At 43.0% G+C, this 25,631-nt stretch overlaps 1 protein-coding gene across 1 annotated transcript in view; it reads right to left on the reverse strand.

The window, feature by feature from the left end:
* The window catches only part of LOC116061976 (cadherin-4-like), a 255,802-nt gene extending 231,002 nt beyond the window's left edge, over window positions 1-24,800 (reverse strand). The window contains exons 1-2 of the mRNA XM_031316355.2: window positions 24,156-24,800; window positions 22,770-22,881 (exon numbers count right to left, since the gene is read on the reverse strand). Coding sequence (XP_031172215.1) covers window positions 22,770-22,881; window positions 24,156-24,212 — 169 coding nt within the window. The 5' untranslated portion in view covers window positions 24,213-24,800. The remainder of the gene's footprint in view (window positions 1-22,769; window positions 22,882-24,155) is intronic.
* Between the last annotated feature and the right edge of the window lie 831 nt (window positions 24,801-25,631).

A 25,631-nucleotide genomic window follows, 5' to 3' on the forward strand; every position in this document is an offset into this window, starting at 1 on the left:
TTATTACGCACTGCTTCTGTTCCGTAATTCCTTTTCATCATAGATACCGACAATGTGCAGTCAGGTGCTGTAGCATGATGAGGCCAAGTCTTTCATCACCGTCCCAATGAGTATCTTTATTCTGCTTTTCCATTTCCATTTTCTTCTGTTCATCTCATTCGGTGGAAGAGAAAAAACTAACTTTCTCAAGTTCAATCCGGCACCTCCAATTTCACACACATGTGCACCTGCACCCGTTTGCACACAGACATACGCACACACTGTGATGCGTAAAGAAACAAAGAACACATCCCTGATTCCAAACCTATTTTCTTAAAAACAAAACAGGAACTGTCAAATTGTTGTCGCTAAATTTGAATTTACCAAACTATGAATAACCTAAGTGAAGGGATAATGAGAAATGCCACGCTTCTGTGATAAGAGGAAATGGAACGCAGCAGTGGCCAATCAACTCATGAAGATTAGAAATAGAAACAACAATCTCACCTGACATAAAAAAAACTAGCAAGGATGAAAAACCTGACTGAGAGTCAATAAGCTTTCATGGATCTGGTGTTTGACCAGCTGTAAATGAAGGGGCAGGGGCTTCTGTGCGGACATGGGGAGATGAGATGCTAAAGATAAGATGCACTGCCTCCTTAGCCATTTCTCCTAGCTGGGGGGTATTCTGTTTCTCTGCAGCTTTGAAGCTCTAATTCCTCTGATCTGTCATCTATCTCTTGCCTCCCATGCTGTCCAGTGCTCTTCTGCTCATGAGCAGGACGATGTGACAGCACCGTAGCCAAAACACAGTGGGAAAGGTGGCTGGGCCTGTCTTTTGGAACAGGCAGACTATGTTAATGGTAATTCATTAAAAGAACTTGGTTCTGATGCGACATATTAGCTGGCTGCTGTGCATGGCTTGTAATTTTGTCCAGATTGGTCATTTTATGCATACCCATTTAAAAACAAATTAGCAAATAGGCTCCCAACTACTTTATCATGTGGAAGGCATTGGCCACAAGCTGAAGGATCAACACTGCTGTGAGTTCAGTGGATCCAGATTTAGTTACTTGGGGTTGGTTGGTAAACAGTGGTTCTGAAATGTACCCCGTGAAGACACCCAGGTAATATCACATGCCTCTCTGTCTCCCAATCTTGCTTTCTTTCTCCCCCACAGCCCAGGGGTGTTTGCCTAGGAGGCACGTCAGCGTGTATCTCCCTACGGTGTGTCTCTCTGCCACCATGGCAAATCAATTCTTAATAAACCATCTGAAGGCTTCCTCTGCTATACCTTTCATTTCCCCTCCTCAAAGCTGCAGGGCAAATTAGCCTGCCAAGAGGATGAGAGGGAGCAAGCGGCAGAAGAAAGCAAGAGAGAGGGGGATGAAAAAAACGACCCAACACCTACAATTAAATTAACAAATCACTGTTCTTAATTAATCAGGGAATTACAAGCAGAACTGTGGGTTTGAGACGTTACTGACATGGCTAGTGCTCCCTAAGTTTGCTTTTTGTTAATGCTGCTGCGGTGGGGAAGCAGAGGGAGGTAAAGGAGGAGAGGAAAGGCAGATGAAAGCTTAATATACTCTCTGCATAGCCCCCTGAGCAGAATAGTTAGGCTGTTACCTCTACTCCTCCCGTCTTTCTTTGGTTTCCTCTTCCTGCCACTCTCTTATATCCTCGTCAGTCTTCCCTTACTTGGTTTCTATCTCCTACTACTCCAACTATCTCTATCCTTTCGCTGGTTCTGAAACCTATGTTTGCTAATGAGGTGTGATTGACAGCTGGATTACACCATCGCTTTGTAATCCTTTCATTTCTGTGTTTAGGATAATCACCCCCCAGACCAGGGCCTTGCCTCATGCCTTGAGGGACAGTCAACAATGCACGTGCGTGCTTGTGCGTGTATAATGCTATGTATAAATGCCTATGCATGTGCAATATTTAATTGTGTGTGACTAACCTCTCCCAAAGCCCAGTTCAGAGGACAATAAAACCACAGTGCAGTGAGGCTAACAATATACCAATCATCATTCAAGACCACCAACACTCTGCTACATACAGTAGTTCACAAACCATTGAAAGGTATAGTCAGTGAACCCATCTTTCTGTCCATCCAAGTCCTAGCTTAGAGCAGAGAAAATAGCCCTGCCTGGACATCTGTCTGCAGCTCCTCATCCCTTTCTACCCCAGAGATGAGCAAACACTGTCTTCTCTTCTGAGTTGGGCTGCTCCTCTAGCCCTCTTCCTCCTCCTCCTCCTCCTCTGTCTCTCCCCTTCCCTTCGCTCCCTCACAGGAGCTTGTTCCCTCGGCGGCCACAGGATTCACTTTGTTTTTGATCATTCTCAGATTCAGAGCTAGACAACTTATCTGCTTCTCTACATTCTCCCAGGCCCAGAGGAGGAAAGCGGGGCCTTTTATTACCCTCGCTCTCTGCCTCTTCCTCTGATGTGCTGAAAAAGACAATAGACAGATAGGGAGAGGGAGAAGAAGGGAATTCTGGCCAGTGTGCTTTTGAAAGCGAGTTGGTCCCGAGGCTTGAAATGGCTGGCTCGCGAGCCTACATTTAATCATGGAGTTTGACCAATAGTATTACAAGGCTGTGTTAGCTTTACAGCTAGGAGACATGCTGCAGTGTCACATACCAATTTTCAGCATTCAGCTCCTGCTTCAGATGTGTATAGAAAAAACGGCAAAAGTATAATTACAGTTCTCCACAGCAGTCACCCACTGTATTACGGAATTAAGTATGAAGCCCTGATATTGAAATGACGAACGGGTTATGTTAAGAAGAATATCCATGCCTCTGATGCTTCAGGTTCTTAGAAGTAGTAAGTCTTACAATCATTGAAGCTAGTAGTTTAATGCAACAGCAAATTCCTGTTTACACTCTGATTCCTGTTCATCAAGTTGGACTTTTTACAGCACAGTACTACATTTGAAATGACTAAACTTTGGTGGCCACTGCAGTGGAAATCCAAAACAGACTCAATACAGCACATCATCAATGTAAGTCAATGTATACATTGCTCAATGGAGTCTTTGACAATTTTTCATATCTTATTGTGAACCGGGCACCACGGAGTTTCACACTAAAAATATGTTATTTTCAGGGCTGTGAAAATAACGCGTTCATTTCGATTAATTAATCTGAGAAACAATAACGCGTTAAAAAAAATAACGCAGATTAATCCATTCCATACTGACTTTTGACCCCGAGCCATTCTAGCCACCATTCGACTGTAAAATGAAGGAGGGAGACGAGAATGCGCTGCCTGGATCATTGATTGGAACATTTACTTATAAAAATCTTCTTCCTGAATAGGGTCGGGTACCGAAATCCAGTGCTATTACGGCACCGGTGCCTTAACGACCTGTATCTACCGGACCGAATAGCAACGCGGATTTCGGCGCCTCATTTTGGTGCCACTGATATGTCTGCGCTTCTCACGGATTCTCTGAAACATACGTTACAGGCAACAGAAACATTGCTGCACGTGACGCTAGTTAACACTATACTCGACAGCAGCTAACGTTAGCCTACCGCTAGCTAGTAGCTGGATTAAACACGGTTAAAATGCTGACAGCTAACGCTAAACGGTGTAAAGTTTGACTGTATTTCACTGTAGAGGATTCCAACACCGGGCTGTAACAGTCTGCAGCTGCCGTTGTCGGAAAAATACAGACGCTGCGTTCAATGAAACTGGTAACCTACAGCCTTGTGGTGCATTCAAAGTTATTGTTAAATGCCCTTTTCCCATCTGGTGGTTGTTTTTGTCATTCAACAGCAATTTACTAGTGAAATAAGTAATTGTTATAGTTATTACATTATTATTAAATCATTTAATTTTGACCATATGGCCTTAGCAATAAACAAGCCGAAAATAATAATAAAGTTTTTTTAATGTCACTAATGCTGATTATTCATTGATTCATTTGAAGTGAAATATTTAAAATACTTTCACAGCAAAAATGATGTATGCGATTAATTTAGATTAATTAATCACAGAGTATGTAATTAATTAGATTACATTTTTTAATCAATTGACAGCCCTAGTTATTTTTTTTTAACATCCCCTGCTGCCTCCCATGAACAAAAACAAAGAATATGGCCCACCATCTACACTGTGATATCATGCATCATTAGACCATACAAACAGCAACAGTGATTTTAGGTTCTATTTCGTATAGGCGTCGCCCTCTAAGAGCTGTTGCTATTGGGTTTATCCCTTTCGCGCAGTTGTGAAGATTTTCTTTCCCGTCACCTGGTCTAACCCGCCCCCGAGCCACCCCACAAGCAGCGGCGGCATCATTGCCAGCGACACTGGTAATGACGGGGCACGGGGAACATCTGTTTCACCCCAGTTGAGAGCGGAAACCACAACAGCCCTTTTAAGGGCCACGTTCCTGTATCTAAAGAGCCGTTTCCCCTAAACCAAGCGGCATTTGTTCCCATTGAGCATCACGCTGACAAAAAAACAGTCGTTCTCCACACAATTACACACCGGCCCGCCGCTGCACACAGAGTTCCTCCACTGTCTCGTTGCGTAGGCAGGTAGGACGCTCTTCTCCCCCCGGCTGTTCCAGCAGGAGGAGAGGGCCTCTGACCCATTGGCCGCTCCCGTCTTAACTGACGGTGACCGGCCACTGCCCTTTCGACGAGGCCCTACCATGGCCTGCGCGACACGACCACACGCCTCACGCAGCGGCGGAATGGGCTCTGCGCTCCCTGCTGACCATGTCAATCGACAACACAGGCATGCGCGCGCCCGTTCGCAGAGCACAGCGCAGCATGGAGCAGTTTGACACATGGACACACATGGATGTCAAAGCTAATAACACAGGGCTACATGCTCCAGTTCGCCTCCCCCCCACCTCGCTTTGCCGGTGTGCTGGAGACAACTATGTTATCTCAGGCAGAGACAGCCGCCCTGGCGTCAGAGCTGGAGGAGCTGCTGACAAAGGGGGCCATTTCTAGAGGAGCATCTCGCTGCAGTCTGCGGGAAGGTGGGGCTTGACATCAAGCCCCGCCCTCATCCAAGTCAGTCTTTTTTTTTTTTTTTTTTTTTTTTACCTACGTCGTCTCCCTATACGCTCGAACGGACCAAGACGGTAGCAAAGCTGATATCCTCTCGTTTCACATTAGATGACAGAAACTGATGTAAGCTAAACACAAACGACATTTCATGCAACAACAGTGAACTGTAATTGGGCCCGTGTACTTTTTCGTTCATTTGATTTCCGACTTTGAAACGAAAAGAGTGGTTCGGAAATAACGTAAGACTGCTCCGGTGAAAGCCTCGTTTTCATGAGCTTCTGGGGCTAGCTGCTAGCTAGCTCGGAAGCTAACATCTAATGGCAGGCAGGTTGCTAATTAGCCAATGCTAAAAAGTATGGAAGTAGCCTACTAGTTTCTCCTGCTTTCTATCAATATTCCTCAGTATTTGTCTCTTGGTGTAGTTTGCTAACATGCTCGTAGACATGTAAATGAACTGTTTGCGTGCTAGCTAAGTCAACGGTCAACACCTTTTATATTGTAACGTGAAAGCTCAGGCTGCGTTAGCTTCAGCTGAACCACAGCCGCAACTTGCACTGCCCCGTTAAAATGCAACTTCAACCCTCAGATATAACGCTAATCACGTAGCGATTTTACTGTAGGGAATCTAAACATGTATGTTGTATGTTGCTGTATGTGTGTTCGACCTTTTGAAATACTTAGATTAGGTGTGTTACTGTGCAGGTAATATCCGAGGAGCATCTCTCATGATTGTGAATTCTACTGAACCAGACTGAGAGACCATTTAAAGGCTCAGGAACCCTTTGCAGGTGTTTTGGATTAATTAGCTGATTAGAGTGGGACACTTTGAGCCTAAAATATTGAACCTTTTCACACAAAATTTCACACAAGAGAGTTTTCATAAACTGTAAGCCATAGTCATCAAAATTATAACAAATACAGGCTTGAAATATCTCGCTTTGCATGTAATAAGTCTATATAATTAGTTTTACCTTTTAAGTTGAATTACTGAAATAAATGAACTTTTGCACAATATTCTAATTTTTCGAGTTTCACCTGTATGCTTCTGGTTCACCTGTTAATTGTTAAAGCAATATTGCCCCTTTGTACATTTGGTTGTGACTGAATTCTTGCTGTTAATATGAAAGTCCATAACGAAACAACACACCATTCTACTTTTGAGGGCTAAATTAAATGAAAATAGCTCGTTTTCCGTTTGAACACATTGTCATCAATATTAACAAGGTTTAAAATGACCCATTTTTCAAATTTGGATATCATTTCAAAATCAGAAATCAGTAGTAACTACATGAAAACTTCACTGTTGCATGAAATGTCGTTTGTGTTTAGCCTACATCATCAGTTTCTATCTAATGTGAATCAAGAGGCTATATCAGCTTCGCTACCAGGCTGTCTTTTTTTTTTTGTCTTCAAAAAACTTTATTATTCGAGTACAGATCCATAAACACATTGAAAACATTAAATGCATACATATATACATACATACACGAAAAAGGGGCGCATGAAATTTACATTAAAGAGGTTGTAAGGCATTGTAAATGATCAGAGTCCGGATGGCTTTCTTATTCGTCAGTCCTTTTTTAAAGTTTCAAAATATAATTTCATGTCATTTTTAAATTGGTGAACAGCCTATTCAGTTTTCTTTCAGATCATTTACATTTATAGATATAAAATTTTCAAATAAAATTAAAAGATTCAAAATAAAAAACATGGCATTTATCCAAATAATTTTCTTCATAGTAAAAAATGCTACCAGGCTGTTTTGGTCCGTTCGAGCGTATGGGGAATGACGTAAGCAAAAAAAAATGGCTGACTTGGATGTGGGTGGGGCTTGATGTCAAGCCCCGCCTTCCCGCAGACTGCAGCGAGATACACTTGCATTTCTCGCATTTTTTTACTCCCATTATTCTCTCACATCGACCATCCTTGACCTGTCCCAATTCAATCGGTACATGAAGGAATGTCTATTTCACATGCTGACGGTCAAGCACGTACTGGAATGTGTGCACCGGCACGAGTGGTTCACATCTGTGGATCTGAAAGACGCATACTTTCACATCCAAATTATCCCCAAACACAGGAAATTCCTGCGTTTCTCTTTTCAGGGAGCCCATTTCTAATACAACCGAATGCTGTTCGGTTACTCGTTGGCCCCCCGCACGTTTTCCAAGTGCATGGAGACGGCGCTCCAGCCGTTACGCAAAAAAGGCATCATAGTCCTTTTTTATCTGGACAATCTGCTCGTTTTGGCACCATCCCGAGAGGAGGCTGCACTCCACACCTTGGAAACTGTGCAGCACCTTCAGACACTGGGCTTTACCATAAACTGGCAAAAGAGCTTATTGGTCCCCGCAAAGACAATAGTTTATCTGGGTGTGGACATGGATTCGTCCATCATGAGAGCCAGACTGTCAGCGCCAAGGCTGGACGCACTGAGCTCGCTGCTGTCACGCATCACGCCTCGCTCAACAGTGTCGGCACTGTCTGTCATGCGCCTCCTGGGCATGATGTCTGCGAGCCACGTGGTAGTTCCCCTGGGTATCCTCCACATGAGAAAGATTCAGAGATGGTTCCATCGTCTGCACCTCGACCCAATTCGCCACAAGTGGCGGACGCTGACCATTCCTCCTTCTCTTCAGTCGGACCTGGCATACTAGGGAAACCCCCAGACCCTGGCGGCCGAAGTTCCTCTGGGCAGAGTGACATCACACGTGACAGTGTACACAGACGTCCCTTACCGGCTGGGGCGGAATGTGCAAGTCACAAGTAGCGGGGGGGGAGATGGACAGCTTCCCCTCTCCCACACATAAATTGCCTGGAGCTATCCATGGTGCTGAAGGTATTGATGTACTTCGCCCCAGTGATAGCAAGGAAACATGTCGTTGTGTGGACAGACAACATTACAGCAGCAGCGTACATAAACCATCAGGAGGGCGTGCGCTCGGCTGTTGGAAATAGCCAAAAGCCTCCTGCTATGGGCCCATAGTCACCTTTTGTACCTCAAAGCGGTTTACATCCCCGGGGTCCTGAACCGGGCAGCGAACCTAATGTCGAGGGGGGGGGGCCCTCTCACAACGAGTGGAAATTACATCCCACTACTGTTCAGATGTTATGGAACAGATTCGGGAGAACACACAGTGCGCACTGTGGTTCTCCTTGAACACGCAAGACGATCCACCCCTCGGGGTCGACGCCTTCTCTCACCAATCCTGGCCCAGAGCCCCCCTATACGCTTTTCCCCCGGTCCCTCTGATCCCTCGCCTCTTGGAACGCATCCAGGAGGAGAGCCTGTCAGTCATTCTGGTGGCACCAGAGCGCACGAGCGCTTCCTGGTTCCCGACTCTGATTCAGCCACTGGCGGGTCCCGCTTGGCAACTGCCGTGGCGCGAGGATGCACTGTCACAGCTGAACAGCGCAATATCCCACCCCCCGGTGATAAGCCAGCGGCTGTGGGCCTGGCCGCTGAGCGGGATCGCCTGGAGAAATTAGGCTTGCCCCCTGCCGTTGTGCGCACTATCCAAGGGGCCAGAGCCCCCTCTACTACGGCATGTTACGCAGGACGGTGGTCTGCTTTCTAATGCTGGTGTGTGGAAAAAGGTGCAGAGCCCACATCGTGCCCCCTGCCCCTCGTGTTAACTTATCTCCAAACATTAGTGGATAATGATTTGGCTCCATCTACAGTCAAAGCCTACGCGGTGGCCATTTCATCCTGCCACAAAGGTTATGGAGAGAGGTCGGTTTTTGAGCACGCACTGGTGAAACATTTTTTGAAGGGGGTCAGACGACAGAAGCCCGCTGTACGCTCTCTCACACCCCAATGGGACCTAACCTTGGTGCTTCGAGCTCTGGGGAAACATCCTTTCGAGCATTTGGCACAAGCCTCTCTTAGGTTGTTGTCACTGAAAACGGCGCTTCTCCTTGCTCTGACGACAGCTAAGAGGGTGAGTGATTTATGCGCGCTGTTGGTTTCACCGTCCTGCCTCTCTATTAGAGGGGACAGGAGCGCAGCCACCTTACAGCCAAACCTTTCATTCACGCTGAAAGTCTTAACAATCTCTTTTCGGTCAAAGGTGTTTTCCCTCAAGGGTTTTTTTTCCTCCACATCGTTGCCATGAGCTGGAGGCTTTTCACCGGCTGTGCCTGGAGCACGTGTTATCACAGTATGTTTTACGCATGGTGGACATCAGGCAAACACAGCAGCTGTCCGTGCACTACAGAGAGCACTCCCAAAACAGCGTGTGTCTCACTGGCTGTGCGAAGCTATCACCCAAGCTTACAGTACAGAATCATGATAACAATTATTAATCATGATAACAATTATCACCAATAATGCACTTCCACAATCATGAGTTGGGCCTCACAATTAAGTATTAGGCCAATTCATAATCATGACAGGGTTTTTATCAAAAAATTTAAATAATATATTATTTGATACATTGACCTGTCAGTGCAATTAGGAGAGGAGTTGGTCTATGTCCCGCTTGTGGACCTTGTGTCGCAGATGGCATTGACTACATCAGCTTCTCCCTAACCCAATAGCGACAGCTCTTAGAGGGCGAAGCCTATACGAAATAGAACGATAGTTACGAATTGTAACTCCAGATTCTATAAGTATAGGCGTAGCTCTCTAAGATTCAGGCCACCTGCTCCACTAACATTGGCTGAAGAAAATGCTGATGTTGGGAGATGAACAACGGGTCCGCTCATGTTATATACCAGCCATTGTCAACTGGCGGCCCGCGGGCCACATCTGGCCCGCCAAAGCTTTTAGTCTGGCCCGCAGAATAATCATGAATTCACAAAATGTAAAGAAGAAAAAATGCGTTCTGTTATTTATCATTTCAAGCATTTAGAGCAAAAACCCAGCCCCCTGTATTTGCATCTCTATTCACATGCCAGGATTCTGTACAGCGATGCCCGACCTCGAGCTCCAGTTAGGTACTGCGTGTTTTAACGCACACACATCTCGGCTCAGCTGTGTGTGCGTTAAAACATGCAGTACCTGACTGGGAACGATACAAAGAGGATTACCAACGGCCGCTAGGGCAGATGAACTCACACTAGTCTCTTTTCTGTAAATAGACTACAATTAAACCTTTGTGAGTAAAAAGTCAATACTTATCAATGCACTCACCTGTGTAGACCGGCATAAACATTAGCGATATTTCAATCTGCTCTGTCTGCTCAGTCCACTCTTGTCCACTGCGCTGTTTTACGCAAACACAGCTCTACTCTGCAAATAGCAAATTTTTACAAACAAGCTAAAACAAAAGCTGTCTGTTTGTAGTCTAACTGTTTATCTTAGTTTGCCGGGAATCTTGAAATTTGGACAAATTCTTGTAAACTTAACTGCTGGCTGAACAAACCAAACTCTCCGCTGGAGCGGTAAATCTATGGAGGTATTATAAGCCCAAAACAGATGCATATGGCTACTTAATATGCACATGAATGACGCGATCGTTATGTTCGCGTTCTTCATTCTTGATGATGATGATGCTGGTTGTATTACTTTGCAACAGCATCTTTCATTGCAAATGAGGCATACATGAGGAGTGCATAGCCTGCTTGTCAGGCCATTCCTCATTAAAGCTGGGCTTTTCCACATCAACTTTTCACTTCAGCCTCTTTGACCTTGACATGTTTACCTGACAACAGCCATTTCTTTCTGCAAGCATTTTCCATCAATCAGGACGCTGCATACTACAACAATGTTTCCATAATCACAGACTTTAACCATCACTCCTCAGTGAACTGCCTCGTAGTCTGAGATCTTTTTCTAGTTAAAGAGCCAGTTATCATTATGGAGTTTCCATGTTTTTTAGGAGTTTGCTCACACTAATACATGTAAAAAAAAAAATAGCATTAATTCAGTAAGAAAGTGAAAATTTCGAACAAGAATAGGCGTATTAGGTATAAATTCATTTTATTTTCTTTATTTGAAAGTCCGGCCCCCAGAGTGTTTGTTTAGAAAAATTCTGGCACTTGGAAGAATGTAGTTGATGACCCCGGTTATATACGGTATCTGCGGATGTAGTTGAACCCGTGCTGGACGCCAGGGCGGGAAAGAAAATCTTCACAACTGCGCATGCGCGAAAGGGATAAACCCAATAGCGACAGCTCTTAGAGGGCTACGCCTATACTCATAGAATCTGGAGTTACAATTCATAACTATCGATATAGTGCAGGGATTCCCAAAGTGTGGTACGCGCACCCCCAGGGGTACGCAAGCTGCCACCAGGGGGTGCGCGAGAGGAAAAATGTAATGGCGGTCTGTTTTTTTAAGTGGGATTTTTCCATACAATAAAAAAACATGAACAGTAAACATTTCCTTTGTAATCGCTTTTATTTTAAATAAAAAAACTATAATTTATTAGTTTTTGATAGAAACGTAGAAGAAGCAGCTGCTGTCTTCTTCTACGCACTGCTCTTCTTTTATGCACTGCAGCCGCTAGGCTATATGCATGCCAACTCGTTTCATTCATTCCATATATATATTATAAATATGCTTAACTGGATGAAATCAGGGAAACTGTCAAGTGGGACGTCTTATGATAAAGTTGTTAGTCACAAAGGAGGAGAGGGACCAAGAGAGAGTGAGGATTTGGAGGCAAGAGAGACAGAGAGAATAGAGAAAGAAAATGAGCGGGAGTCAGAAGATGCGCCGGAGGAAACCGAAGAGGAGGGAAGGAGATGGCAAAAAAGAGGTGATGAGGGTGAACACCAGACGGGGAAAAAAAAGAAGGAAATATGATGACAATTATCTGGGTCTGGGCTTCACTTGGATCGGCGATACAGATTGCCCGAAGCCTCAGTGCGTGTTGTGCAGTGAAGTTCTAGCAAACAGCTGTCTGAAGCCGTCTTATCTCCGTCGTCACCTGCACACGAAACATGGCAATTTAAGTCAAAAGCCCCTTACATTTTTTAAAGCAAAGTTGGAGGAGTTGCAGAAAAGCCCAAAAAAAAAAATGCAGTTTCATTCATGCGTTGGGTCTACGAAAGACGCATTACGGGCTTCATATCTGCTCAGTTACAGAGTAGGGAGAAAGGGGCTGCCGCACACAATTGCCGAAGACATGTGTTTGCCAGCGGCCAAAGAGATGGAGTGTATGATTGGAGAGAAAGAGGCAAAAAAGTTGGATGTGATTCCTGTGCAATTTAATTCAATGTACTGTCGTTCTAATTTCCATAACCGTTGTGTTATGATGATGATGATGCTAGCTCCACGGTCACATTACGCGGCTGAAAATAACCGTGCTTTCTGTTACTGAGCCTGTGTCTCTCACTTGTCCTCTTGAAAGTGGAAGCTTGTGCGTAGCTTTGTTGCATTATATTGAAACTTTGTTGATGTTGTTATTGTCATGCGTGTTCTGGTTATTTGCGCATGATTAAGCTTTGTTGCGTTTTTTTTTTTTTAAGTGGGGATTGGGGGTGCGCCAACCCGGTTGGGACATAGAAGGGGGTGCGCAGGAAAAAAAGTTTGGGAACCGCTGATATAGTGTATTTTAGTTTAAAAGTGACTGCTTCACTGTAACCTTATATTAAAAAACCTAGATATTTACAGTATAGTTCTACAACATCAACAACTCTATATAAATTCTGTTTTAAGAATATGTAGCCTTTGTTGTGCTACTTACTGTACCATGTACCAGCATGCCATACAAAAATTATTCACATTACTATCTAACATTTCAAAGCATTGAATAATAGATTAAAGTTGAGCTATACATCAGAGATCATCAAAGATCAGAGCACAATGTTCTCTGATCTTCTGAACAGTTGCTCATTTCTCCACTGCCATAACACTTTCTATTAACACAGCGGTGGATAAACTACATTAATCTATATCACATTCATCAAATAACAACTTTTAACATGACATGTAGTGTTGAAACAACTAGTCAATTAATTCATTCATTTGTCAACAGAAAAGGGACAATTAGGATAATCAATCTTTTAAGTCAGATATCAAGCAAAATATTTACTGGGTCAAGCTTCTAAAGTGTGAAGATGTGTTGCTGTTATATGTTTAAATATTTATATTGTAGTTTTTGGCTTATTTAAAGATTATTTTTGGGGCTTTTTTCACCTTTAATTTGACAGGACAGCTAGGTGAGAAAGGGAAGAGAGAGGAGGAAAACATGAAGGAAATTGTCACAGGTCGGATTCGAACCCTGGACCCCTGCGTCGAGGTATAAAACTCTCAGTATATGTGCGCCTGCTCTACCCACTATTCCAACCCAGCCACTTTTTGGCTTATTTAAAGACATTAGTTTGGCCTCCCAAAACTTGTGTAAGTAACTTAAATTTTCTGACATTATCATTGAATTAGTAGATTGGAAAAATAGCAGGCATATTTGTAGATCTCTGAAACAATTAAGTCTAGTGAATCAAAAAGCTATGACTTTGAAGGTCTCCACTTAATTGCCCCTGCAACCAACTCTGCTGTTCACAATGTCCTTGAGCAACAATTCAACATTCAACATTCAACCACAAGCTCAAGGGAGTGCCTAACTAGCCAGCTAACTCTGCCCCAAACTACAGGGAGATATAAGGATACCCCCCTTTGGGGAAACCAATCAAATCTGTCATAAAAAAGCAAACATATATCTTGACATAAATCATCAGACACTGTTTGCAAAGACCAGAGTTCCTCCTGAAGTGCCTTTGTGAGCCCCTTATTAGCTTTTAGCCTGTTGAATAACGTAGGGCCAGACACCATGGGACTCATCATTGTCTTCTGATTAATTAACATTACTGGCACCCTGTTTGTCGACCCCCAACTCCTTTATCCTTTTCTCCTTCTGTCCCCTGGGTTCCTGCATGGCTTCCTTGTTCAGAGGCGATGATTTGACTGCGTGCTGAACTTAAGAACTTAATGGGGAACATTCACAGGGAGTTCAAGACACAATTAGTGATTACCAGACAGCCATGTCTTCCGAGGGCTTCCATCCTTCGTTTCATCCTTCCTTAACAAAGACTAGGGATCTTCAAGCAAAAGGAATAGCATATGAGGCTGTAATGCTCTTGGATTTGTCCTGCCCACATTCTCAGAGAGATCATACAAGTCTGCCAGTTGATTAGAAAAGTGTGAGAAATGGACAGAAGATTCTTTAATTAACAATAACCATCTGGTCTCAGTTTGGGGAAACTAGGCAGGGAGGAGAGATAATTGAGGGCTGGGTTAGAGGTAAGAACGCTGGACCATTTTTCATATTCCTTTTTTAAATCGCTGTTATGGAGGAGTTTTTATAACAATGGCTGTAAATGAGCTTTTGTACACTGCTCCTTAATTATGTTTTGTAACAAGAAACTGTTAGGTTAAAGAATTCTGAGGAGAAGTGGAGAATCATCCAAACTGAGCTCATACATTTTTAAATTGCTCAGTGCTAGTAACAGTAGAACTGTAGAAGAAATTGAAAGTTGAAATAAAAAAAGAAGGAATATTAATATTCAAAAGAATATTTAACTGCAAAATGGTGTCATCCATGTCTCTTCCACAACTACTGCCTGTCTTTATCACAGCACACCAACTAAAATGAAAAGTCATCCCTTTATTGGTTGCCTTCACAGTGGCCTCATTCCTAACGTAATCAATTAGGCTGTAATTAAAATGCTGCCATAGACAAACAGAGGCAGTGCAGGAGTGAGTGGGCAGGAAGAGGACACCACAGTGTTTGGGCCCAGGCCAAAGCTAAACTCAAGTAGTGGGCGGCCTGGGAGGGGAAATCTAGAGCTCATTTGTTTTAGAGTGCCATAATGGTTTTTTTGTGTTTTTTTGTGTGTGTGTGTGTGTGTGTGTGTGTGTGTGTGTGTGTGTGTGTGTGTGTGTGTGTGTGTGTGTGTGTGTGTGTGTGTGTGTGTGTGTAATAACAGTGAGCAACACAATATATGATATTGATAGATTGGCTTTAGGGTACAGAGCCTTATCTTATACTTCATCCTGTACCCTGTTGAGAAGAAAGTGTATCTCTCCCTCCACTCCACCCTCTGTTTCACCCTCCCACGGAGCGTGGCCTAGCTGAAGGACATGGTCAGTGGGACTCTCGAGCAAAGAGAAAACAGCCTTGTAGGCTTATCGTTATCCTGCTGGTGTAATCCCTGTCCACCACATTCCAGCAAAAGAACAGCCCTGGGAGCGCCGCGCATTGCTCTTGGTCCTTGTGACAAACTATTTTACCAAAGACATCAGTGACACCTTACAACAGTGGAGTCTTAATCTGACACCAACAACAAATAAACCCTGCTAACCTCAGACAAAATGTTTGTGTGTGTGTGTGTGTGTGTGTGTGTGTGTGTGTGTGTGTGTGTGTGTGTGTGTGTGTGTGTGTGTGTGTGTGTGTGTGTGTGTGTGTGAGAGAGAGAGAGAGGGCGACAGAGAGAGCTAGTATGTGTCCTCTTGTCATCTCACAGCCCATGCAGACCATCTGTGCATTAAAGAGCTGGAGTCCAAGCAAAGTATTTAAATGGGTTTAATGTCTTCAGGAGGGCCATAACCTTGGTCCTGTAGGACCCCAGAAGGCCCATCATACCAAGGCAGGAGGTCTCTTAATGTACCAAGCAGATGACAAGGATGCAGAGTTCACACACACACACACACACACACACACACACACACACACACACACCGCAGAGTAACTCAATCTGCAGGAAGTCTCCCACATTGTTCATCCACTCTCCTCTTCCCTCCCTCCTTTGTCCCTCCTCTCAAAACAAAGGGAGAAGATGTCAAAAATCTCATTAAAAAATAATGGCCTCCACCTGCTTTCTTTCTTTTCTCATTCTCTCCTGCTTGCCTTTCTAATGATCAGCTTGGAAAAACCTGGCAAATGCCCGCAATGCACAGAGCGTCGGACAACTACCTCAGTGCTCACAGCGCATTCAGCCACAGAATGCATACACCAAGCACACAGAAGCACATCACTGTTCCACAGCATGGGTTCCCAAGTCTGATAACATCAATTTTAGCTGCAGCTGTAGTTCCAATGAGACAACCTGTAGGGGGACCGAAGCTGGAAAAGTTACACAGTGTTGCTTTAACAGGCAGAAAAAAACGCTCAACATGTGGATAAATCATCTATATGAGCCTCTCTGGAAAATCCACACACGATTCTTGAAAACTATCGGACTCATACATCAGGCCTGAGGTTACACGTTAAGTAAATGTGTGTCAACTGGCATTTTGTAACAGCTCCCTGAGGTCAGATTAGCCTTTGGCCTGAAGAGCATAAACCAGCACCTCAGTATGTCTGTTGTGTCTTCACTGCTTCACAAGACATACAACAAATGTCAGCCTCATGCGACTCTGTTATTAATAACCATGGAAAACGGATGTTTCTGCGCCTGTCTCTGTAACTGAATATCCTCACAAAAATTAGCCATAAACCATGTAATAGTTCAAACAGATGGCGGAGAGAGAATAAGGATTTGTGTTGTGATTTTGCATTACAACAGGAGACTAGATGGTTATATTGGAGGGGGTTGCAGAGACAAAACATGAATGATTCAGAACAACAAAAAGAAAGAAAGAATCAAAGACAGATATGACTTCGCAAAAGATTAGAATAAAGTAAGATGCCGAGATCTAAAAACTAATAATGAGAGGAAACAATGAGCGTGCCTTAAGCGGAAACAGAAAGAAACAAAATGAGACTATATTCCAACAATGTCTAATCTCCATGAGGACGCCTGTCTGCTATCGACCCAGATAACACTGCAGGCTGTGTATCGTGAGATTTGGGGCGAAAGGTAAACAGCAAATCAAAACAATTTAATTCTGTTTGAGGGTGAAGGGGAAGAGAAAATTGATGTATTGTCCATCCCTTTGGAGCGTGTGAAAAGAAATAGCATCTTTTACACAGGCTCCTATGAGTCACTCCTTCGAAGCGGACTTCTGTCCCTACATCGCCGGCACTCTGAAACCACTGCAGAGTGTGTCAGCTCTGATTTTTGGGTAGAGGGGAAGGTAATTTTATTTCATACTTTAACATCTTGGGCAGAGGATCATACTGTATAAGGTTATTTGTGATATTGAGCCATTTCTTCCTATGAAGAAAGTTATGTGCATTTAACCGGGGGTGAAATTGATGACTACTGTATTTCAAATTCTGCGCTTCAAGTTGCAAAATGAGGTTCAGAATACAAAGCATATAGTGAAGTCACAGCCATGCTATTGGATTTTGAAAAATCACCTAAAGCCTCAGAGGAAAGCTTCACCAACCAAGGCAATTGAGACTCATCACCCGGGGCCTTCTGGGTGCCCGCTGGAAGAGATTTTTGGAAATATTATCCAGGAGAAAAGTATAGCTCTGAACAATTTGTTTTATTCAGAATGCAAAGCTCGCTCATCCATTTCTCCTGGTTTCTGGTTATCCTCCTAGTGGGCAACAGCCATGCTGCGAATATGATAAAAACAAGGTGGCAATGAAGGGAGAGAGAAGGGATCTGGTTCAAAGAGGCAAGGCATAGATTTAAATGTAATCAGCTGAAATGTGAATCTCAACTGAATATCAAGCATATAAAGACACTGTGATAGACATGGAATGTGTGCGTAAGAGGGTGAGAGAGTGTGTATATTTAAGGATGAGTGAGAGAGAGAGAGCGAAAGAGTGCTTACAGTGCATCAGAAAATGTATTTATGAGTACAATAGCAATATTGAGCCTGGCCAGGAGGGTTAAGGACTGATATGGTCACCTTAATACAGACATGCAGGCCATTTATTCTGGCTGATGAGTTACTGGAGGGGATCTAATTTTCAAAATGGAGCCAAGCATCAAAGGAGTTTCTAAAAACAAAGTGATGACTGTAGAGAAAATCTCCTATTCCCTCTGAGAAGCTGCACTGTGGACGTCAGCATTGTTATAGCTTAGGTACTGACATGTCCAAAAGAAGCACATACACGCATCTGAATTCACCAAATCTGTCTTTCACACACTCACACAGACACACACACAGACATAGACACACACACACACACACACACACACACACACACAAACCGCAGTCACATATACAGAAAGTGAGGTCTGCCCAAAACCACCAGAAACCCAAACAAAGTCCAAGGTCAGCAGAGTGGGCTCACTGAGCTGAAACCACCATCCCTGGCTTTCATTACCAGGAGCAGAATCAGCAGAGGGATAAGGGGACACATGGGATGAGGTTACGTTAGCTGGCTCTGTTTTTATCTGTGTGAGTCTGGCCTGGACCCATCTCCTACTTTCTGGTATGTGGGATACAAAACACTCCAAACATCCTGACAGCATCTTTTGTTGATTCAAATGTTCTTAACAATTTGCTGTGTGTGTGTGTGTGTGTGTGTGTGTGTGTGTGTTCATTTAGTGTGTGACGTTAACCATGCCTGGCGGAGCTCTGCTCTAATGGTGCGCAGAGTATGTGCGTGGTAAGGAAGCAGTCATAGCTCTAATGAAAACCAGGCATAAATGATAGTGGGCGTCCTTAGCACTGAATGTGTCATACACACATTATATGAACGTATATACACACACACACACACACACGATAAATGAGGCCTCTCACCCCTTAAACCCATTATCTCACCTCTTAAGCCCCTGCTGTTTCTATATTGTTCATAAAAAGGCTAAAATGTTTGCTAAAATTTAAATAAAAACACCATCTGAACCAAGGTTTTTCCAGATGAATGGAGAGCAAATCAATTCACGCAGCAGGAACAATGCAGCATTTAGAATTTATACATATAAATGTTTATTGGACAGACTGTGTTTATCAATGAAAACCCTCAGTTGGCTAAAACATCCAAAATCTCTAAGAAGTGATCTAAAAGAGCCTCACTGCAGATTAAAAGGAAAATGAATCAAAAACAAAGTCATAGACAGCTGAAAATGACTCATGGAGATGGCTGAAAATGAAAATGACCAACAAATGAAAATGCTGAAGAAATTATGAAAAAGTGGGATGCAGATTGTTACACAAAGATGCAATTCAATAACTGAACTAAATCTATTTCCACACTTTGCAATTTGGATATCTTAGACAGATATTGCCCATGTGGCAAAGATTTAGCCTTGGTTTTGTTCTCAGCTTTGGCTTTGCCATCATGTCTGCTGTGGTGGTTTTAATAACTACACTAGTCTCTGACATTTTATGTAACTTGGTACTAGATAGATAGATAGATAGATAGATAGATAGATATAATTCCTTCATCACACAAATGTGAAGACACACTAAAGAGAATCTAATTATTACACTATAGCACTAAGAACAGAAAACACAAACTAAAACTAAAACCTGACCTCTCTGGCCTTCCTTGACGCAAAATCATCAATGATGTCATCGACAGGGACGGACTGGGACCAAATATCGGCCCTGGCATTTTGGCCCAGACCGGCCCACCACATAAGATCACAAATACCACCCGTCCTTGCGCTCCCCTGAATATGTATAGCAACTCCTACTTCTTAAAACTAACGCCATGTAATGAGTAAGCAAGAATCAGTGAGAGTTGACACATTAAATATTTTAAAAAAGTGCCATTTATTAATACAATAAAACGGTATACTCCTCTTGAATCATAAAACAAGTTCTATATATATATATATATATTTTAGCATTTCAAAAGGCCCTGTGCTTTAATTTGAAGAGGTCTATCATGAGTTTTTGTCTGCCCGTGCAGATAGAAAAGCTACAATTCTCGTTAAGAACGTTTTCATGATGTGCAACGTTTATATAGGCTACTAATGCAATCATACAGTAAAGCATGCCTACGTCTTTTATTGTTGTGTTATCATCAACAGTTTGTCCACCACTCAGTTTTTGGCTCAGTTTTATCAAGGGGCAACGTGTTTTAAGGGGAGTTGTGCTTACCGCAGGTTCTACCCTCACTCCCTCATCTCTGTCCCTCTCCTCCTGAGTCTCCTCCTCACTGTGCATGCCACTGCCGCCGACACCGACACCACCACCACTATCATCAGCCACAGGAGCTGATAAAGGTCCTGCTACTGCCGAAAACACGTCTTTTCGCTTGTTTCTTTTATTTGAGCCGCTTGGGTAACTTTGTTTCATTTTCGCGTTTAGACCATTGCCATAAAAGAAAGTTTTAGACTTGTCTTGCTCTGTCTCTGTGTACTTCCCAGTTCTCCTGTTACCGTGTGTTTATCTTTCGCGCGCACCGCTACGGACTAGTCCATTTCATTGTGAAAGTAGGGGGTGCCAGCAGGGCGCCTGCAGTTGCAGGGGGGGGGGTCGCCGATTTGCCAATTCCCCACACAGTGAAACAATAGATAACAGAAAACCGCTTTGCGGCGCAGAGGACTTTTTTTTTTTTTTTTAAGTTCTCGTGCCGCCCCCCCCATGTGACATGAAAAAATGCCGCCCCGGGTGGCTGCCCGGTTCGCCCGTGCCAAAAACCGCCACTGTACTTCAGAGTGACTCAAAGTGATATAATGTGAAATGTAACACCCTCCTCCTCTCTGCCGACCTCCTGTCGAGACCCACACATCCTCCCCATCATGGCCAAGGTCCTAGTTCTGTCCTTCCCATTATTCCCCCGGTGGCTAACATGAAAATATATATTATATATATGTGTGTGTGTGTGTGTGTTCGATGATAGGGTGTGTGCATGAGTGGGTGTCATTACTCCTTCCCCCATCTGACGGTTTTGGGTTAAACAATGTTATTATTAAAGCCTTTCCAGAGTAGCTTCCTGCCTCCCTCCAGTGACACCCTTACCAACTATAAATCAACTGGCTGAGCCCTGTAAATCAAGTGTGTGTGTGTGTGTGTGTGTGTGTGTGTGTGTGTGTGGTCACTGCAGCTGTGCTCTTAAGACGCACATGAAGATGATATTGCAGCTGTGAGTGTGTCACGACTGAGATGAGCACATGCTACTTTAGCAAGATCCTTTAAAAACAACACAGAGAAAATAATGTTAAATTAAAGCATATGCTTTCAAGGGAATGAACATTAATGAAAGGACATGTACTATGGCTGAGTCTGACCCCGCACTATGACCCCTCTGGAAGGTGGGATCTCCTTGTGATGAAAAATAAACAAGGAATAAAAAAGTATGTTTCATGAGTGTGGACTGCCGTGGTTTATCTGGTCTGTTAACAGCAATGTTTGAAGTTGACTATTGTGTAGCTTACGGAAAAAAGTGTGCAGTAAAATTACACTAACACAGCTTTTGTTAGTGGTAAATAAAATTCCAAAGACTAAAAACAACCCTGTTAGGCCTCTAAAGATTAGTTTATGTCTGAACGCAAACACAGACACAATTTTTAAGTGTCAATTTTTAAATGTGTTTATTTTAATTATATTTGCCTTTTTAACTGTATGGTTGCTTGTTTTAACTGTAAGGTGTCCTTGAGTGCTATGAAATAAATAAAATGTATTATTATTGTTATCATTATCATCATTATTATTATTATTATTATTATTATTATTATTATTACTACTACTACTACTACTACTACAGAGAAAATGTCATCGCTCTTAGACCAACCCAGATAAATAATGCTCTCTGAAATACAGTACATGGCTCCTGTGAAGCAGTGATGGCTCATTCTGTGATTGTTTGTGATTGTGTTGACACCCCCTGCTGGGCTGAAGACATCACTACCACACATAGAGAAAGCTTACTACCAGCAACAATGTACCATATCCATTCCCACTTCCAGCCAGGCTACAATATACTCAAGTTAATGAAACACTAAAATCAAGCTGATACCTGCCTCCAGATATATCACTCCAACAAGAGGACAAACACAAATATAGACAGATAAGAGAGAAAACAACCAGAAATAATAATATACTGAACCCTATTGTACAGCACATGTATATCCTTAGTCTAACGCACCTGTGTGTGTCTATGTGCACACATGCACACACTCAAGAGAGAGAGTCTAGACAGCTGTGTTCCCCGCCAGGTCTCTCACTACTAAGGAGAGTGAGAAATATATACCGTGCAGCTGCCGAAGACACTGTCGACCCACAAAAGAGCTATTGTGCGCCCACAGCAAAACAATACAGCTTAGCTGAGCTATGAGAAAAAAAAACCATTGGGATCAATAGAGAATTGCAATTAGCCCACATTGGCAGGAGCAGTGCCAGATTAGACACAGGATGTCAATTCCATTTCCTGCACTATCGGGCCCTCAAACTTGGTTGGCTCACTGTGTAATTGGAGCAACACGCATACAACTGGGTAACGACGTAGTGTGGGAAGCTTAACAGCACATAAGATTATAGTGATGGCGTGATAATAATAATAATAATAATAATAATAATAATAATAATAATAATAATAATAATAATAATAATAATGTTTAAGAGGTTGAGCAATGTCAAAAAACTCGAATGATTCAAGCATGTAACATACAAGCATTTGGAGCGTAATAAAAGCATGTATTGTATCCACGTACATTTTTACATTTACATTTTGAAAACATGTTTGTTTGGCTCTGTCTCAGTCACTACATCACAACTGTAATTCAAAGATTACAGTTTACAGTATTTGATGTCATCCACAGCTTTAAACATGCATCAATTTTCAGAATTCAATCTTTTACTTTTTCAAAGCTTTCAATCCATTTCTCAGACGCATAAATACTACATTCATTATTTGAAAATGACACGGCCTGGCATTAAAAGAGAACACATCACCACACAGATTTTCTTTCACTGGCCTCATTGCAGAGAATTGGAGCTCTTTAACTCACGATGTAAACCTACCTGACAAAACATAAAGGAACTGTCTTGCCACTTAACGGTCTTACCTTTAAGTATGCCCTGGCTTTGCAGTACATCCCTTGAAATCAGCACAGAGTAGAAGCTTTGTGAGAAGCCAGGTCGGCAGGGATCTTTGGAAGCATGCTCCCCATTATTCCTCTGGAAGAAAGAGAATACAATGCAAGACATCGATAAACATGGATTCCATTGATTTCTTGCTTTCTCTTTGGCCCTGAGGAGCCATGGAGAAAAGCAGCAGTTAGCAGAAATATATTCAACATGTTTATTAACTATATGCCCCTGGGTAGGCACATTGCCCATTGTTTCACACTCAAAAAATATCTGATGAAATGTTCTGTGCAGCCCAGAATTAAATGAGGACACTTTTTAAATATTGTGCTCAGGGTTAAGTGAGACACGAAGCACACACACAAAAAAAACAAAAAACAGCATGAATGCAGCAGAATTTTCTCACCCTGACTGTGGGTCTTACACTAGCAGAAAATAAGGAACTGTGTGAGAGGTGTGTGTGTGTGTGTGTGTGTGTGTGTATACTACTCAAACGGTCTTCAGAAAACTTTGCACCCAACATTTAGTGCTCACTGTTAGTTAAATTGAACGATCTGACCCACTACAGCCACTACACAAGTAAACGTGCACGCGCACAAACACACACCGGTGCCAAGGCTTGCTGGAGTCTAAATGAAGAGGAGGCATAACGCATTGGCTATAGGTTCTCTCCTATAGGGAAGAAATAACGCAGAAGTCAAATATATCTGTGTCATTTCCCTAAATTTACATGGCATTAGAGAAATGGTTTTAGTCACAAAAGCGGCAGAGAGAAAGATTTAGCAGATATCCTTGCTGCGCCGTTAGGAGTAGCCCACCGGCGCCGACTTCATTCAGCTTTTATAGATTAAATGACGAGAAAAGGTTTGAAAAGCACCTTACAACTTCAAAAGATCAATGTATTATGAGCGAATGCTTTTTGGTCATGGAAGGGAATGCTCTGCCAAATTAAGCGAGATGACTAAATGACTTTGATAAAGCATTAGGCATCATCCTGGGTGATTAAACGGTGCTGTAATTTTAACTTGTGTCGGATATTGCAGCCCAGTGATGAACCCGCAGCGATCCAGGGACAATCTGACGATCAGAGCAGACAATACTGAATCGTTAACTCTTACTTTCTTTTTTCACGCAAACATTGAAATTCATTAGGGAACCAATTACTACTTGTAGGAAAATTACGACCACCGCTGCGCTGCAGCTGCAGCATCACACTGGACTGACCCTGGACTCCATCCGACTACATGACTTTGTTCAAGCTTATAGCGCATTGCTTTGAAACCCTGCGCCTTCCGACGCTGCGTCTCGCATGCTCACAACTCCTCTACACAGAACAAGCTGTTCTAAATAATGAGAAATCTCACCCAGAATGTGTCAAGAAGAAGGGCTGCTGTCAGGACCAGAGCGAAGTCAGTTCTCATCGTGGCGAGCGAGCGAGCCAGGATGCCTGGACGAGGAACCAAAAAGAGGCTAGATTCGTAATTCTTCTCCAGTAAATGTGTAATTTCCCTCCTTCTTGCTCAGACTGTTACGTCCCTCCTTGTGCTCCGTGAGTGTGCTACAGCTCTGGCCCGAGTTCCCCCGGCTCTCATGTGCAGGTGAGCGCTCCGCTCAGCACCAAGGCGCAGCCAGCGTCACTCTCCAACCCCTCCTATCACCCGGTGCAGGAGAACTCCACACACGCACTTAAAGAAACACTCGTTGGAGCTTTGGAACAAACAACCACGCCACTGACGTCTTTCCGAGGTCTCCGGTATTTAAATCCCTCTCCTGTGGCGACCTAAACGGCTTCGCAGTTTTGTGGTTGCAAATGAAAGGGTCGGTTGACCATGATTCGAGTCTCTATTATCCAAATGTATGGCGAAGTCATTAGCCGTGAAAGTTCCAACACTGCTTTGCAAGCACGCTGCTTCAACATCTGATATGTGCATTATTGAATTTCCGCAGTTAACTCATCGGGCAGACGCGCGCAGCATTCACAACTTTAATCTCTGCTTGCCATTATTCCGATTAAAGAATCTTTCAAGGTTCAATTTGGACAAACTAAGCAGGATGTCACGTGTGCAGCAGGTATCACATGACCTGCAGGTAATCAGCACAAGTAAAAAAAAACAAACAACAAAAACACATAATTCCCACCCCTTCTCTATGCTCCATCTTGATCACTCTGAGACCAGTTAATTAATTCTGTAGGCTACACAAAAGAAATCGTAAAAGCAATCAAAATGATGGGTTCTTAGGCTCGTCCTTGTATAACGCCATTAGTCTCTTGACACATACTTGTCAAGAGACTAATGGCGTTATTTAACATATTTAACATCTGTCCACTTTGAGAGAACACACCATTGTGTTAACTTTTTAACACAAGATATACTGTACGGATAGCAAATTGTGCTATGATGTGATTAATATGCCATGAGCCATAATTTCCATTGTTTTGATTCAAATCCACATTTCTTGCAGATTACTTTGAACGATGAAATGCCATTAGTGTGTATTTGTGGTATAGTAACGGATGCATTTTTTTATTATTTGTTTTCCATGTCAAGTAGTCTGATTTGAAGACTGCAGTATTCAACTGCCACAGTCCCCAACAGTAACTAAAACTAGGAATCTTTTTGACAAAAAGGGAGCATGTGAGTGAAATTGAAATGGTTTAAATCAATACAGAACTAGTCTAGATCGACGACAATTCGTTTTCTGGATAATCGCCACATCGAACATCTGTCGCCGCCAGATGTCCCTCGCCTGGCAAAACTCCGTTGGTTTCAGGAAACATCAACAGACTTCGAACTAGCAAGCTATTCGCTGAAAATGGGTTTGGATCTTCCATCAAGGCC

This window comes from Sander lucioperca, chromosome 12 (assembly GCF_008315115.2).
Source record: "Sander lucioperca isolate FBNREF2018 chromosome 12, SLUC_FBN_1.2, whole genome shotgun sequence".
Taxonomy (NCBI): domain Eukaryota; kingdom Metazoa; phylum Chordata; class Actinopteri; order Perciformes; family Percidae; genus Sander; species Sander lucioperca.